General features: G+C 35.6%; 1 protein-coding gene across 3 annotated transcripts in view; it reads left to right on the top strand.

The window, feature by feature from the left end:
* VPS13A (vacuolar protein sorting 13 homolog A) overlaps positions 1-17,109 on the top strand; it is a 260,053-nt gene that overhangs the window by 119,889 nt on the left and 123,055 nt on the right. For all 3 annotated transcript variants that reach the window (XR_004029357.1, XM_003267439.4, XM_003267441.4), the window contains exons 28-33: positions 1,835-1,894; positions 2,097-2,250; positions 3,326-3,442; positions 3,518-3,621; positions 13,314-13,481; positions 15,515-15,819. Coding sequence is in view for 2 of the 3 variants with exons in the window: in XM_003267439.4 (XP_003267487.2) it covers positions 1,835-1,894; positions 2,097-2,250; positions 3,326-3,442; positions 3,518-3,621; positions 13,314-13,481; positions 15,515-15,819 (908 nt within the window). In the remaining variant the exon portion in view is untranslated. The remainder of the gene's footprint in view (positions 1-1,834; positions 1,895-2,096; positions 2,251-3,325; positions 3,443-3,517; positions 3,622-13,313; positions 13,482-15,514; positions 15,820-17,109) is intronic.

Raw genomic sequence — 17,109 nt, 5'->3', positions numbered from 1 at the left:
CCAGAATCTACAATGAACTCAAACAAATTTACAAGAAAAAAACAAACAGCCCCATCAGAAAGTGGGCAAAGGACATGAACAGACACTTCTCAAAAGAAGACATTTATGCAGCCAAAAAACACATGAAGAAATGCTCATCATCACTGGCCATCAGAGAAATGCAAATCAAAACCACAGTGAGATACCATCTCACACCAGTTAGAATGGCCATCATTAAAAAATCAGGAAACAACAGGTGCTGGAGAGGATGTGGAGAAATAGGAACACTTTTACACTGTCAGTGGGACTGTAAACTAGTTCAACCATTGTGGAAGTCAGTGTGGCGATTCCTCAGGGATCTAGAACTAGAAATACCATGTGACCCAGCCATCCCATTACTGGGTATATACCCAAAGGACTATAAATCATGCTGCTATAAAGACACATGCACACATATGTTTATTGCGGCACTATTTACAATAGCAAAGAGATGGAACCAACCCAAATGTCCAACAACGATAGACTGGATTAAGAAAATGTGGCACATATACACCATGGAATACTATGCAGCCATAAAAAATGATGAGTTCATGTCCTTTGTAGGGACATGGATGAAACTGGAAAACATCATTCTCAGTAAACTATCGCAAGGACAAAAAACCAAACACCGCATGTTCTCACTCATAGGTGGGAATTGAACAATGAGAACTCATGGACACAGGAAGGGGAACATCACACTCCGGGGACTGTTGTGGGGTGGGGGGAGGGGGGCGGGACAGCATTAGGAGATATACCTAATGCTAAATGACGAGTTAATGGGTGCAGGAAATCAACATGGCACATGGATACATATGTAACAAACCTGCACGTTGTGCACATGTACCCTAAAACCTAAAGTATAATAATAAAAAAAAAAAACCTAAGAAAGAAACTAAAAAAAAAAAAAGGGGGGTGAATCCTGTTGTTTGTGTCAACATAGATGAATGTGGAGGACATTATGCTAAGCGAAATAAGCCAAGCACAGAAAGACAAATACCTCATGATCTTCTTTATGTGTGGAATCTAATAAAACTGAACTCACAGAAGTGGAGAGCACAGTGATGGTTACCAGAGGGTAGCAGGGATGGGAGGGAGGGAAGGAGAGGGAATAGAGAGTTGTCAATCAAATGGTATGAAGTTCCAGATAGACAGCAGGAATAATTTTTGAGATCTGTTATACAGCAGGGGGACTGTAATCAATAATAATGTGTTGTTTATTTCAAAACAACCAAGAAAGTGAATTTCAAATATCTCACCACAAAGAAAGATAGGAAAGCGAGGTGACAGATTTGTTATTTAGCTTAATTTAATCATTTAACATTGTGTACATATGTCAAAACATCACATTGTACTCCATAAGTGTATATAATTATGATTTGTCAATCAAATATTAAATTTTTTAAAAAGAAGAAAACAGAGTATTTGGATACTTGCTGGACAATTCTGTCACAAATTTTGTTTTTAAATACAGGAAGAATTAGGAAGAACCGTACAGAGTTGTTGATGACCGAATGATTATTCTCCACACTTGATAATATCCAACATTTCCTCTCTTGATAATAAGAATGATAGTATGTAACATTTATTGAATACTTGCTATGTGCCAGAGAGTCCCATACTTACATTTTCTTTTGTTCTGGTGAAGTGGTTGCTTATTTAGGTAATTATATGTGTGTGTATATGTATGTATATATATATATATATATATGTATATGAACAGCTGGAAAATTATATAAATGTGTATTAGGACTATAATGTAATTGTGTATTTATGTCTTCCTAACATGTTCTAACAGATTTGTTTTCTCTTTGGATAGGCTGAAAAGAATGTACCCAACTTGAAGAGTACCTATAACAATGTTTTGCAATTGATTAAGGTATGAGTAGATAATTTATTTTTTAATTATATACTGTATTTCTATTTCTTATGGAAATTATTTTCTAACTGGAATTGTAAGATCCTTAAAGATAAGAAAATATTATAAATTATATCCTTTATGCCACAAAGCATAGTGCCTTGTAGAGAGCTGGCAAGCAAATATTTATTGACCTATCACTAAAATCAGCTTTGTTCTTTAGGTAAATTTTTCCTCTTTGGATATTCATTTACACACTGAAGCACTTCTGAATACAATAAATTATCTTCATAATATCCTTCCACAATCAGAGGAAAAATCAGCCCCAGTGTCCACTACAGAGACTGAAGACAAAGGAGATGTCATTAAAAAATTAGGTATGTTTTTTAAAAATTTGGCATCAACTTTTTTTTTTTCACCATGTAAGTCAATAAATCTAGACTTTGACTTTATTATTAACTTCAAATATTGGCTTCAGAATTCTGTTGCCTAGGTTAATATCCAGAAGGATTCATTATATGCCAGGATAATTTTAGAAATTAAAGGAAACTACTGCTGAAGAAAATGTTGCTTTTGTTTATCGTATATAATAATTGTTTTTAGTTTAAGATTATACAGTAGGAGTATTAGATTAAATAAATTTTTTTTCTTCCACCTCCCAGTAGGAGGATTAGATTTAAATTAAAATTTATTCATTTCATGACATTATTTTAGGTTAGACAAATATGACTAACAAAATTTGAGTAATGTCAGCTGGGTGCGGTGGCTTATGCTGTGATCCCAGTGACCCAGGGAGGCAAGCGCTGTGGGGATTGAGGCTTGAGGATCACTTGAGGCCAGGAGTTCAAAACTAGCCTGGGCAACATAGCAAGACCCTGTCTCCAACAAAATTTTAAAAATTAGTTGGGCATGGTGGTGTTTGTCTGTAGACCCAGTTTACTTGGGAGGCTGATGCGGTAGAATCACTGGAGCCCAGGAATTCAAGGTTGCAACGATCATGGAGCTACAATTGCACCACTGCACTCCATCCTGGGTAACAGAGCGAGACTCTGTTTCGAAAAAAAAAACAAAAAAAGAGTATCAGAGCATATTTTAAAATCAGAGTATAGTACTTTCAAAGCAGTGAAAAGTTGCAATTTTGATAATGACAAGTATCACCTAGTAATTATTGGTTCTCAAAAAATTTTGAAATTTATAGCTACAGTGTTTTAGTTTCAAATGTTTAGTTTCTTCTAGAAACGTTGTCTGTTTGCTTTTGTTTTCATTAGATTTGATTGTTTTTTAGAATTTTCAATTCAATAGGGAGTATCATACCTTGCTTTCAACTGAATTGCAGATCAGGTTTTCTCTCATATCACTATTTGTGGTGATATTTCAGTTACTTTATAAGTATAGTGAGGTAACTACTAAATGTTTTTCCTCATGTTTTACAATATGAATTTTTTTTTGCAGCTTTAAAACTATCCACGAATGAAGATATCATTACTTTGCAGATCTTAGCAGAATTATCGTGTTTACAGATCTTTATTCAAGATCAGAAACGTAACATTTCTGAAATTAAGATTGAAGGTAATAAAATTTCACAGGAAGCAAATTAAAAGACATTAAATGAAAGAAAAGGCAGTCATTCTTTTGTTCCCTTAGGGCTTGATTCTGAGATGATTATGAGGCCTTCAGAAACTGAAATAAATGCAAAGCTAAGGAATATAATTGTTTTAGATTCTGATACAACAGCTATATACAAAAAGGTAAGAATTTTTTAAATTAAATAATAGTACATCATTAAATAGGATTGTCCTTTAAGAGTGGTCATAGGTATCATTTGGACATTTGTCAGAATTTAGTAATGTGGCTTATTATGTGCATGGGTTTTGGAGTCAGGCATAATTGGGTTCTTAGCTCTACTCCTTAGTAGCTGTGTGACCATTAGCAGGTTACCTAATCTTGGACTCTGTTTCTTTATTTGTAAAATGAGGATTACAGTATCTCATAAATGAGATAAGTATGAATAATGCTCCAGGAACAAAGCTTTGGGAGAGAACCTAGTAAATACCTTTTTCACTTTTTTTGTTGTTGTTGTTCTCTTCATGTACTCTGAATCTCATAATGCATTTTAGATACATTTGAGGGTCTGAAGTCTGAGGAAGTGAGATTTTTTATAAAGCTTATTCTCATCAACGATCACTAGTATAGTTGTTGGAATAATGATAAGAGTCCTTTGAACTGGATGATTAGTTGTTGAAGGTTAGGTAATTTGTTACTGGTTATAAAACAGTGAGGTTCCTGTTGCAGAGTTGAACAGGGAACATCCTACCTGAAATAGGCAGGATTATGTATTTAAGGAGGTTAAAGGAATATCAGATAGTAGGATCAGGAAAAGCTGAAGTACTTGTTGAGTCAGGAAGTCAGCATTTGGAATATGTTAAGAAGAAAGGAAATAGATAAATAGATTTTGCCAGTAATACTATAGTGATGACCTGATTTTTATGTTTAGAAAATTCTTATTTCTAATATCTTCTTGTTATGGCTTATTTAGTGGGATAGAAAAACAGTTCCAACATCAAAAAGAAATGACTCATAGCACTAAGGAACAAGAAATTTTCCAGAAGCCATGGTTTGATTTACTTCTATTGCTTTTATTTTAAAAATCATAGTATCAGAGTATTTAAGAAATAGATTATCCATTTTATTTTCCCTATCTAGAAAGTAAAGCTCACAGAAATAAAGTATCTACGAAAAATTTTACAGAGCTGAGAGCATGATCCAACCCATTGATTTTTTTCTCTGTAATTTTATTTTTATTTTTTATTTTATTTTTTGAGACAGTCTTGCTCTATCACCCAGGCTGGAGCGCAGTGGCACAGTCTTGGCTCACTGAAACCTCTACCTCCCGGGTTCCAGTGATTCTCGTGCCTCAGCCTCCTGAGTAGCTGGGATTACAGGTGCGCACCACCACACCCAACTAATTTTTATATTTTTAGTAGAGACAGGGTTTCACTGTGTTTGGCCAGGCTCGTCTCAAACTCCTGGCCTCAAGTGATCTGCCTGTCCCGGCCTCCCAAAATGCTGGTATTACAGGCGTGAGCCACTGTGCCCAGCCTGTAATTTTATTTTTAATATATCTACAAGATTAAAAATTCCATTTACAGAAAGTTACAAAATAAAAAAAGTCTTTCTCTCTTGTCTTCTTTCCCAATTTTCATTTCCCTTTCCCTATTTCTTGACTTTGATTCCGTCTTACATGGTTTTTAAGCAAACTGCCTTGTTTAGTAACTTTCCACGTGTCAAAGAACCAGAGAGGCATAAGGTTTTTGCCCTTATGAAATCAGACCTGATTATGAATCAGTTTCATAAGCCTTGTACAGTGATATATACTGTTGTGCCAGTTTTAAGTATACTGAGACATTGAGGCCCTCAACTTTAAAGGTTGGAGCCCCCAGACCACTTGTTTGACTCTGTCTTGGAGCAGCATCCTCCATTTACTGTAGCACCATTGGACAAATACTGTTTTTATTTATGTATGCCATAAGGTAAAAAGGATTCTAGCTGACCTGATAGTCTCATGAAAAACATATCATAGTAAATTAGTTTCTGATATCTTCTTCATAAAAAATATTTTGAAAGTAAAGGCTTAAAAATTCCAGTTTTTAATGCTTAATTCTTGGTGATGGGTACACAAGTCCTTCTAATTATTCTCAACTTTTCTGGCCTTGTTATTAGGCCAATACTTGCTTCATAAAATGAGTTGGGAAATGCTTTCTTCCTGTTTTCTGAAAAATTTGTATAGAATTTGTATTATTATTTCCTTAAATGTTTGATGGAATTATCAGTGCGAATATTTTTGTGTATAGTTGAGGCTGCGATTTACTTTATTTTATTTTCCATATGGCATTCAGTATCCAAAGGATATCCACACACTGCATTCGATATACCACTTAAGTCTGTTATGAATTTCCTTTAGTTTATTCTCTGCCCTTGTGTTAGCCATTTGTTGCTATCTTATTTATTCTGTACAGTTTTGCATAGCCTGTATCTTGCTGATTATGTTTTCATGCTATTTAACATGTTACTGTATCCTGTGTTTCCTTAAATCGATATCTAAATCTCAGGGCACAGTGAGATTCAGGGTTTTGGAGTAGGGGTTGGCAAGATACTTCATAGTTGGTGGTGTGTGTTTTCAAAGGAGGCACATAGTGTGCAGCTGTCTTTTTTTTCTTTTCTGTTTTGCACTGTCTTGGGATATCTTTCTTTTTTTGATGTTAGAAGCTATATGTTGTTATTTCCTATAATTTGGTCTTGAGGTCTGTGTCTGGAGAGTGGCCATAAGCCAAAATAGCCACTTCGTAGCTTGCAGGCATGTTGGTCAGATGGGACATGGGGGAGGCAACACAACAAAACACCCTTGAGGGGTGCCCACCAGGGAGGCTGACAGGAAGTCTGGAGGCAGTAGGGACGTTTCTTCGTTTATTAAATGGAAGAGTTCACCAGTCTTTATGCTGGTGTCACCAATCATTTTGGCTTTTCAAAAGTTTATTCTCCAGTAAATTTCTTAGACAGGGCTCATAGGAACAATAATCCTTATTTATATTTGCAGGGTAGTTTGACTGGATTTTAAATTCTTGCCTTGAATTTTCTTTTCTAGATGATCTTAAAACATATTACTCCATGTCTTATGGCCTAATATTGGTGTTGACAGTTCTGATGACAGTTTGACTTTCTTTCGCTTCCAAGAACTTTGCCATTTTCCCCAGACAATCAGAGCTAATTTGAAGCTTTATGTAGGGACTTTGGGCAGGTAGACATCACAGTTAATGGTCAGGAACTGGTCCAGCAACTTTATGGCTTCTCAAATTGAGAGTATTTCTTGTTCTTAGGCTAGTCAGTTTCCTTTGAGAAAAATACTATTAAGTATAAGCCTGGCAGCCTAGATTCCAGGAGCCAGTTGGCTGAAAGAAGTGGAGGCCTCATCATTTAGTTTATAGATTTTTGCTTCAAATAACCATTTTTTAATATGATGTTTTATTAACCGTCTTTCTGTACCTGAAGTCCCCTAGACCACAGCTTTTCTGCTCTAAACTCTGTCGAGCAAATCTGTTCTGTTGAACTTGGAGAGGAACAGTCATATAGCCCTACTCATGTGACATGCAGAGGATATTCGGTTTATTCTAAACTAATTTACCAGTATATATATAATTATATAGATACAATTTATACATTTATATATGTAAATTATATGTGGATAAATGCTGGTAAATTAAGAAAAACTAATTATATATATTATATAATCATAATATATTTTTTATATATATATAATTTTCTCTCTCTCTCTCCAATCACACAATCACAGCTCACTGCAGCCTCGACCTTCCCTGGCCCAGGTGATCCTCCCACCTCAGCCTCCTGAGTAGCTAGGACTGCAGGTGTGCGCCACCAGGCCCAGCTGATTTTTGTAGAGATGGGGTTTCATCATTTTGCTCAGGCTGCTTTCAAACTCCTGAGCTCAGGCGATCCACCTGCCTCAGTCTCCCAAAGTGCTGTGATTACAGACATGAGCCACAGCACCTGGCCTATTTGAGCTATTATAGTCAGCAAAAGATAAAAAGCCCTTCTCCACGTGGAATAAATAGTAGTTAATCAGTAATATAAAACAATATTAGAGAGTGATATGTGCTTTGAAAACCAAGAAAGCAGGGTAATGTGACAGGTAATGATTCACGTGGTGTATTAGGATTATCAAGAAATGCTTTTTACAATAGAAACATTTGACAGAAATCTGAGCTGTGGATTTGAGCCCTGTTCAAAGAGCCTTCCAGGTGGAGGAAAGAGCAACTATAAAAGCCTTGTACCAGGAAGGTGCTTGCTATATCTTGGGAGGTTTTAGGGGCCTCAGTAACCTTTGGGTGGAATTATTTATTAGTTTCTGTTTTGGTTTAGTTTTTACTTTTTAAAGTCAGATTTATTGAGACAATTTACCTATAGTAAAACCTCTTTTAGTTGTAATTCTGTGAGTTTTGACGAACATATACTGCTGTGTAACTTACCTTCAGCATATACAATGGGTCTGTCACCCCTAAATATTCACTACTGCCCTTTGAGGTTAGCCCTTCTCCCCATCCCAGCACCTTGGAATCACTGCACTGTTTTTTGTTCCTGTAGTTTTGCAGTTTCCAAAGTATCATATAAATGGAATCATGCAGTTATGTAGTCTTTCGCATTTTTTTTTCTTAGCATGTGAGATTATAATTTTTGTCTTTTCTCTTTATGTCTTGATCAGCCTGGTTAGAGATGTATCAATTTTATTGATACTTTGAAAGAACTGGCATTTGTTTCAATTGAATATTCTCTGTTTTTAATTTTATTTATTTATGCTCTTTTAAGATTCCTTCCTTCTGCCTGCTTTGGATTTAATATGCTCTTCTTAAGGTGGAAGTTTAAATTATTGATTTGAGAATGTCTTTCTTTTCTATTATAAGCATTTGCTGCTATAAATTTTCCTTTAAGCACTGCTTTAGCTGCTTCCTGTAAGTTTTGATGTCATATTTTTATTTTCATTCAAAGTATTTTCTAATTTCTCTTCTTTCTTTTACCCATTGTTTATTTAGAAATATGTTATTTAACTTCTAAATATTTTGAGATTTCCAGATCCCTTTCTGTCACTGATTTCTAGTTTAAATTCATTATGGTCGGGGAGAAACTGTTTCAGTTCCTTTAAATTTGTTGATGTTTGTTTTATGGCCCAAAACATATATGATTAATCATGGTGAATGTTTCAAGTGTACTTGAAATTAATATGTGTTTTTAGCAATTGCTGGGTTGAATGTTCCATTTGGGCAAGTATGTTGGTGGATAGAATTATTCAGGCTACTGATTTTCTGTTTACTGATTGTGTTGAAGCCTCTGATTATAACCATTGATTTGCCTGTTTCTCCTTTCGGTTCTTTAAGTTTTTTTGCTTTATATGTTTTGGAGATCTCTTGTTAGGTACATATAAATGTATATGAATTTTATGCCACTTTTGTGATTATGTAATGTGTCTCTTTATCTGTGGTAACTGTGCTTGTTCCGAAGTCTACTGTGGTAGTAATATAGCCATTCCAGGTTTCTTTGGTTAGGTTTGCGTGGTCTTTCTCTGTCCTTTAGCTTTTAATGGATGTTTTCTTGTTTAAAGTGGGTTTCCGTTTTTTGAGGCAAAGTCTCACTGTGTTGCCCAGGGTGGTCTTGAACTCCTGTGTTTAAGCTCGCCTCAGCCCTGTAAGTAGCTGGGATTATATGTGCATGTCACCACATCTGGCTTAAAATGGGTTTCTTGTCAATGTATATTTAGATCTTTCTTTTTTATCTAATCTGACAATCTCTTGGCTTTTAATTTGTGTTTAGACTTTTATAAAACTAATTATTGATATGATTGGATTGTAATCTGATATCTCCAATTGTTTTCTGTTCTCTACTTTTGTTTATCCTATTGTATTCCTCCTTTTGGCCTGATTTTTGATTAATTATCATTTATTTTATGGTTTCTCTAGGGTTTACAATGTATATATCTTTAATCATAGTCTATCTTCCAATAATATTTTATTGTTGTACATATAGTATAAGAATCTTACAATACCATGCTTCCAATTCCCATTTCCTATCTTTCTTGGTATCATCATAATTTGCTTTACTTTGGTGCATGTTGAAAACTCACAATGTATACCTACTGAATTTGGTTTAGTCAGTTTTCTTTGGAGCAATTAGTTTTCTAAAGATGTTTTATGTTTTTCTTCATTGCAACTCTTTCTGTAACTACTTCATGTAGTTTCTGTCTATTGTTTGTATTTCTCTCTGAAATACTTTCTCATTTCTTTTTTTTTTTTTTTTTTTTTTTTTTTTTGAGACAGAGTCTTGCTCTGTCACCCAGGCTGGAGTGCAGTGGTGCAATCTCAGCTCACTGCAACCTCTGCCTCCGGGGTTCAAGTGATTCTTCTGCCTCAACCTCCCAAATAGCTGGGATTACAGATGCGTGCCACCACACCTGGCTAATTTTTGTATTTTTAGTAGAGATGGGGTTTCACCATGTTGGCCAGGCTGGTCTTGAACTCTTTGACCTCAGGTGATCCACCCGCCTCAGCCCCCCAGAGCCCAGAGTGCTGGGATTACAGGCGTGAGCCACCGCATCTGGCACTTTCTCGTTTTTTATAATGCAGGTCTGCCGGTAATGACTTCTCTCAGTTTTTTGGGTATAGATGAGAAGGGAGCTGGGAAAAACCTTTATTTTACCCCAATTTTTCTGAGTGACATTTTTGCTGGGTTGATTGTGTTTTCGCCCTTTCCAACTGTTAAAAGATGTGATTTCATTGTTCTTTGTTACACATACTTTTGATGAGAAATCTATGACATTTCTTATTTTTGTTCCTCTGTACATAATTTGTCATCTTTTTTGACTGCTTTCAGGATTTATATATGGTGTGACTAGATGAGTTTAATTGTGTTTTGATATTTGTCCTGTTTGGGCTTTTCTGAGCTACTTGGATGGATCTGTCTTTCATTATTTTTCATTTTTTCTTCAAATAGTTTCTTGGCCTCTGTCTCCCTTTTTCTCCCCCACCCCCCGACTCCCCTGTTTTCTCCTCCTCCACTTTTTCCCTGTTCCTCTTCTTGAATTCCTAAAATTCTTACTAGATTTCTGTTTATAGTCCCACAGCCTTTGGATGTTCTGTTCAAGTTTTTCCCCATTGTTTTCTTAGTGCATTTTAATTCAAGTAATTTATCTTGACCTATTTTCAAATCTACTGATTTTGTCCTTGGCTCTGATGAATGTACTGACAAACCCACTGAAGGTATTTTCATTTATATTACCATGTTTTTTAATCTTTAATATATCCCTTTGACTCTTCTTTTTTCCATTTTCTCTGCTATAATAATATTCACCATCTATTCATGCATATTTTCCACTAGAAGCCTTTACCGTATTAATCATAGTAATTAAAATTAAAAATTTTAGTTTCAACATTGATGTTATAGATGAGTCTGATTCTGTTGATTCCTTTATTATTTGCCTGAATTTTTTCCCTTGTTTTTATTGGGCATCTCATAATTATTGATTGAATGTCAGATATCATATCATGCATAGCAGGAGTCCCCAACCCCCGGGCTGTGGAACGGTACTGGTCTGTGGCCTGTTAGGAACTGGGCCGGACAGCAGGAGTTGAGTGGTGGGCGAGGGAGCATTATTGCCTGAGCTCTGCCTCCTGTCAGATCAGCGGGGACATTAGATTCTCATAGGAGGGTGAACCCTATTGTGAACTGTGCATAGGCGGGATCTAGGTTGCATGCTCCTCGTGAGAATCTAACGCCTGATGCTCTGAAGTGCAACAATTTCATCCCCAAGCCATCTCCCCACCCTCCAACCCCCCAGCCCCACTTTTGTGGAAAAATTGTCTTCCACAAAACAGCTCCCTGTTACCAAAAAGGCTGGGGACCACAGATGTATAGCATAATAGAGACTAAGGTAAATATCATAGTATTTATGTCTGGAAACGGGGATGCCTCTTTTCTGCTAAGCTATTAGCTTGGGGTGGGGGGTTGAGCTTAGCTTGGTTTGAATTTTAGATTAATACCATTTCCTTCACTACATTACTGCTTCAGTTTCCTTTAGTTGTACCTTGTGCTTAGGGTGGGTGGAGGCTGTGTTGCTCAGATTTTGCTCCATGCTGAGCCTTTGACCTTTCTTCTACTCTTGTACCTCAGAAAATTCTCTTTCCACATTCTTTGCTCTTTCCTAGATGTTAGAGGCTCCTGCTGCTTGTTTCTTAGTGCCTGTGAGCTTGATGGTACGTATTTGGGGAGAAGGCAAGGTGGTTTGGATAGGCTTGTTAGTGTCCTTGTCCATTTTCAGTCCTAGCCAGGGCTGTCTCTGTGAGTCTCAGAAATGGAGTATTCTTGGCCATCCTGCCCCTCCTCCTCATGGCATCTGATTGATATCTCTCGTATTTCCTATGTGGGATTGACTATCCTTCCCTTCCCCAGCAGAGGGAGACCTCTTATTATCTGGCCCCAGGAGAGTTCTTGTTCTTCCCCCAGAGTTTTATTTTATTCTTGTCCCTAGGATACTGTATCTTCACCTGTGCCCTGAGGGAAACAAGGTTTACTGCCCTTCCCCTAGTTTCTTATGGCTATTGTTTTGAGTAGATGATAATCTTGGTGATGCTTTGGGCCTTTTCTGCAATGGAGGCTCCTCACCTTTTCCAGGGTTGTACCAAGGAAAACTTTCTCTTGTTTCCCACTTGCACCCCGCTCCCGTCTTTCTCAAGAGCTCCTCACGTGTGTGGCTCCCAGGGATTCTGCATCTCACATGAGTCCACACTTATCCTTTATCATTTTAGCTGAATTATTCTTACCTATATTGTATAGTATCTAACATCTCTTTCTCCTCTCTACCACAAGTGAGCTGGTGCTTATTTTCTGTCTCTCCCTGAAGCTACCTGTTTGTCCTTAGATTTTTAGGGATCTTTGTTGTCCTGTGACCTCAGATTGCTAATGGTTTTAAGAAAGTTATGATATCATAGTTTATCGTTTTTTTTTTTTTCCTTTTTTTAAGGTTTGGAGGGGCCCTCACTCCAGCTTTGTGCACCCTAGGCAGAAGCAGGACTGTAGACTTCTTTTCATCCCCGTCTTGTACCTCAGCCTTCAGAGGTCACTTACACCTCTAGTTCTGGAGGATTCTTTGTTCTGTAGTTGTAACTGATTTGCTTGTTGATGGCTCTTCAGCTCCCTGTTCTTGCTTGCTTCTAGCATTTGGGAGAATTGAGAAAGTTATGAGCTTAGTGCTCTGTCCCTCTTCCAAAATTTTTTTTAACATTTTACATCTCCTGTTGTCTCTACCATTTTTAACTGTTATTGCAGAGCTCGAGGTTTTTAACCACTGTAGGTAATTTCTGGTTGGCAATTAAGATGGCCCTTTACAACCTGATAAGGAACAGAAGTATAGCAATAGGAGGAGACTCCTTTGAAGAATCTAGAAAAATCTATTCACATACCTCAAATCAAGAATAGATTTCAGTAAGGTGTAGATGTACAGTGTTTTTCAAATTTTTGTCAGTGAATCAAGAAATACATGGTTACTCTCATTGCAAAAGTATACTTGCAAAATGAAAATGCATATTCAGATATTTCCTCTTCTCCATTAAAAAAGAAAGAAAGAAAGAAAGAAAGCTGGAGCCAGACCTACTACCTTGATTTTATGATTCACAAAGGGAATTGCCACCACCAATTTGTAAAAGTTTGTAGTGTAGGTTCCAATAAACCAGTTATGATAGAATTGTTGCCTCATTTGTACTTGGCTTGTGAATACTTGCGAGATTTTCTAACTATGTTTTGTTATTTTTTACTGTTTTATTTTTGTACTGAAAACACATCATTTCAAAAATGGATTGTGATAATTAAATTTTCTCTTATTAAGGCTGTTTATATCACTGGAAAAGAAGTTTTCAGCTTCAAAATGGTTTCTTACATGGATGCAACTGCTGGTTCTGCATACACAGATATGAATGTGGTTGACGTTCAGGTTAATTTAATAGTTGGTTGCATTGAAGTAGTTTTTGTCACGAAATTTCTATATTCTATATTGGTAAGTATTTTATTAAATTATTATTATTTTATACTAGTTGGAAATTGCTATATGTCAAATATGGATGAAGACTAGTAAGAATTCCTTGCTTAAAATTTTTTCTGATTTTTTAAATCTTCTGGGTACCATTTATTATACATAATAAATGTGTAGTTCCTTATTTGTATAACATCGTCTTGACATAGGAATATTCCAATTAATTGAAATATATATTTCATATATTAACATTAAGTATATGTGCATTATATATCATAAATATGTTGTATATTAATTAGAACCTTCATTTTATATGTCATTGGCTTAAGTCTTCGTTTTACCTGACTTGCAACTATAATTTTAAAATATTGAATATATAATTGAAGTTTGTTTTGGTCTCAAGTCATCATTAAGAAAAGGTTATTTTAATTTTCTAGAGACAAGGTCTTGCTCTGTCACCCAGGCTGGAGTGCAGTGGCATGATTGTAGCTCGTTGTAACCTTGAACTCCTGGATTCAAGTGATCCTCCCGCCCCAACCTCCTGAGTAGCTGAGACTACAGGCGCATATCACCATGCACATACCACCAAACTAATTTTTTTTTCCTTCAAGTTTTTATAGAGATGGAGTCTTGCTCTGTTGCCCAGGCTGGTCTTGAACTCCTGGCCTCAAGTGATCCTCCTGCTTTGGCCTCCCAAAGCGCTGAGATTACAGGCATTATGTCTGGCCCAAGAAAATCATATTTTCGATTGCATGTCATTCTGTGAATATCAGGGACTTTAAGGAGTTATATTTAATCCCTATATGACTCCACCCTAAGGCATTTCGGTTCTTATTTCTGCTTTTCTTGTTTTCATTTTGTTTCGGTTTTTGTTTTTCCCTTGCTGTCAGCTGATATTTTTTCCTGTGGGTGTCATACCTATCTCCGTGACATCACTATTCATTCTTTTAAAATGCTGTCTCTGTGTTTTAGTGTATGAACTAGGTAATCAAATCTAAGGCTGTGGTGGAATAAATAGGCCAAGTGTGACAATTCTTATAAGCAAGAAAAGTATTTGCATGTTCATTTGAATGTATTTGGGAATGTGGAGCCCTCTTTTGTTATTTCAGAATTCTAGGTTAATTCCATATAATGTTGCTGTTTTATGATCTTTTAAGCCATAAAATCATTTTGTACACAAAAATGTAAAGATAAACAAGTATTCCTTGTTGAATTTCTTCTCTTTTAAAAAAAATTAGAGTTGGGGTCTTGCTCTGCAGCCCAGGCAGGAGTGCAGTGGTGTGCTCCTAGCTCACTGCAGCCTCGAACTCGTGGACACAAGCAAATCCCACCTCAGCCTCCCAAGTAGATTAAATTAGCAGGGACAACAGGCCCTGCTAATTTTTTATTTTTAATTTTTTTTTTAAAGACACGATCTCGCTATATTGCCCAAACTGGTTTAGAACTACTGGCCCCATTTTATCCTACTACCTCAGCCTCTTAAGTAGCTAATTTATTTTTATAACCTAAAAAATCATGTCACTTGAGCCCTGTTGTACTTATACTTAGAAATTATTAAAATGTTAATTTTTTCTTTGAACATGAAAATTAGATATAAGAGTATAAATCTAGGTAATTATATTTTATGTCATTGAAGTTTTTTTTTTGGAATTTGGAAATTGGAAAATTATTTTGAAACTTCTTAAACATATTTATTTATTTATTTACCTTACAAATATAAATAAGCTCTCTGTCCACTGAGGTTGTATAGAGAAATAGGGTTGTTCCCATTAGGGAAAGTGAGATAAGGGAAGTAGATATCTGTAAGACATTCCAGCGATCCCATTTAGCTTTGTTCTGAGGACTAGATTTTTATTTTATCTGTGTCTTTGTGTTTCCCAGTTTTTGTGGCAGAAAATTAAGATTTAATATAGACAGTAAGACTTTGAATAAATAATGCTTGGTTGTATCAAGTAAAAGTTTTTTTTTTTAATGGAGGTAAAACCATAAATATCAATATATATTTAATAAGTCTTATTTATTAATAACCTTAAGAATATAATTCTGTTATCTTACAGGCTTTTATAGATAATTTTCAGGCAGCTAAACAAGCCTTGGCTGAGGCAACTGTTCAGGCAGCTGGAATGGCTGCTACTGGTGTAAAAGAACTCGCACGAAGGAGTTCCAGAATGGCACTGGATATTAACATCAAAGCCCCAGTTGTGGTCATCCCGCAGTCTCCAGTTTCTGAAAATGTTTTTGTTGCTGATTTTGGACTAATTACAATGACAAATACCTTTCATATGATAACAGAGAGCCAGAGCTCTCCCCCACCTGTTATTGATTTGATAACAATAAAGCTGAGTGAAATGCGACTATACAGGTAAGCTTTTCACAAGTATATTTGTGTGGAATGCAATATTTTTCTAACTTTTTACATTAAAGACTTTGATGTCTTGAGTAGTCTGTTTACAGTGAGATTTTATTTTATTAATTATACATAACTTAGTGATTCTCTCTTCCTTAAGTATATTTTAGCAAAATCAATTATAGTCTTCGCATTTTAAAAAACCTAGGAAGTGTTTGAAAATTTCTCCTTAGGTAATTAGGAAAACTATAAAATTTATTATCTAAGGAAGTATATTTGTGCTTTTTTGTGGTTCATTATAAATTACATGGCTATGGAAAAAATGAGGAATTTCTAATGTAATATGTTTATTCACTTTGCAAATACGTTATCACCTTATCTCCTCTGTCAGTTGTTGCTGTGGCTCTGATGCTGTGATTTAAACAAACATACAGTAGCATACAACCTTATTCGTTAACCTGTATTCGTTAAGCATAGGGTTAGGAAGTAGGGGGATAACCAAATGTTCAAATCGTTCGCGAGCTTTTATACTGTGTCCTCTGTGTTTCTGTGCTGTTTCTAATCGCCCATCTGAATTTATGCCCTATTTTCCAACTTGGATCCTTCTCTATTTATACTTACCAACTGCCCTCTTCCTTCTTTCTGTCATTTTTCTTTGATATAATTCTCTTGCTTGTCTCTTCACGTTATTTTTATCTCATGTTTTATTTAACTAACTCCCATTCTCTACTTCTCTTTAGCTTCCTATGAGTCTATCTTTCCCTCCTGTGCTTTCTTCGATCAACTGAATATTTTTAAAGCAGATTTACTGAGACATAATTGACACAGAATAAGTTGCATATCTTTAATGTTATACCATTTTATAAGTTTTGATATGCATACGTTTCTGACAGTTTATGTACAGTTGTATTACTTCTTCCTTAAGTATTAGGTAGAATTTACCAGCAAAGCCATCTGGTCTTAGAGTTTGCTTGTGGGAGATTTTTAAATCACAGTTTTCATTTCTTTAATAAATTTGGGGCTATTCAAGTTATTTTTTCTTGAGTGATCCTCCCTAATTTTTTAAAAGAATTTATCCATTTCATCTAAGTTGTAAAATTTAATGGCATAAAGATTTTCATAATGCTCCTTATTTATTAATATCTGTAATGATGTGTCCTCCCTCATTCCTGATATTTATAATTTCTGCCTTTGTACTGATCAATCTGGTTAGAGATTTATCCGTTTTATTGATCTTAAGAAGCAGTTTTTGGTTTTATTGTTTTTTCTTTTTTTTTGTTTTCTCATTCATTGATTTCTGATTCA

The sequence above is a fragment of the Nomascus leucogenys genome, chromosome 1a, assembly GCF_006542625.1.
Source record: "Nomascus leucogenys isolate Asia chromosome 1a, Asia_NLE_v1, whole genome shotgun sequence".
Lineage (NCBI taxonomy): Eukaryota > Metazoa > Chordata > Mammalia > Primates > Hylobatidae > Nomascus > Nomascus leucogenys.
The sequence above is the reverse complement of the archived record's forward strand: the minus strand, read 5'-3'. Positions and strand labels throughout refer to the sequence as shown.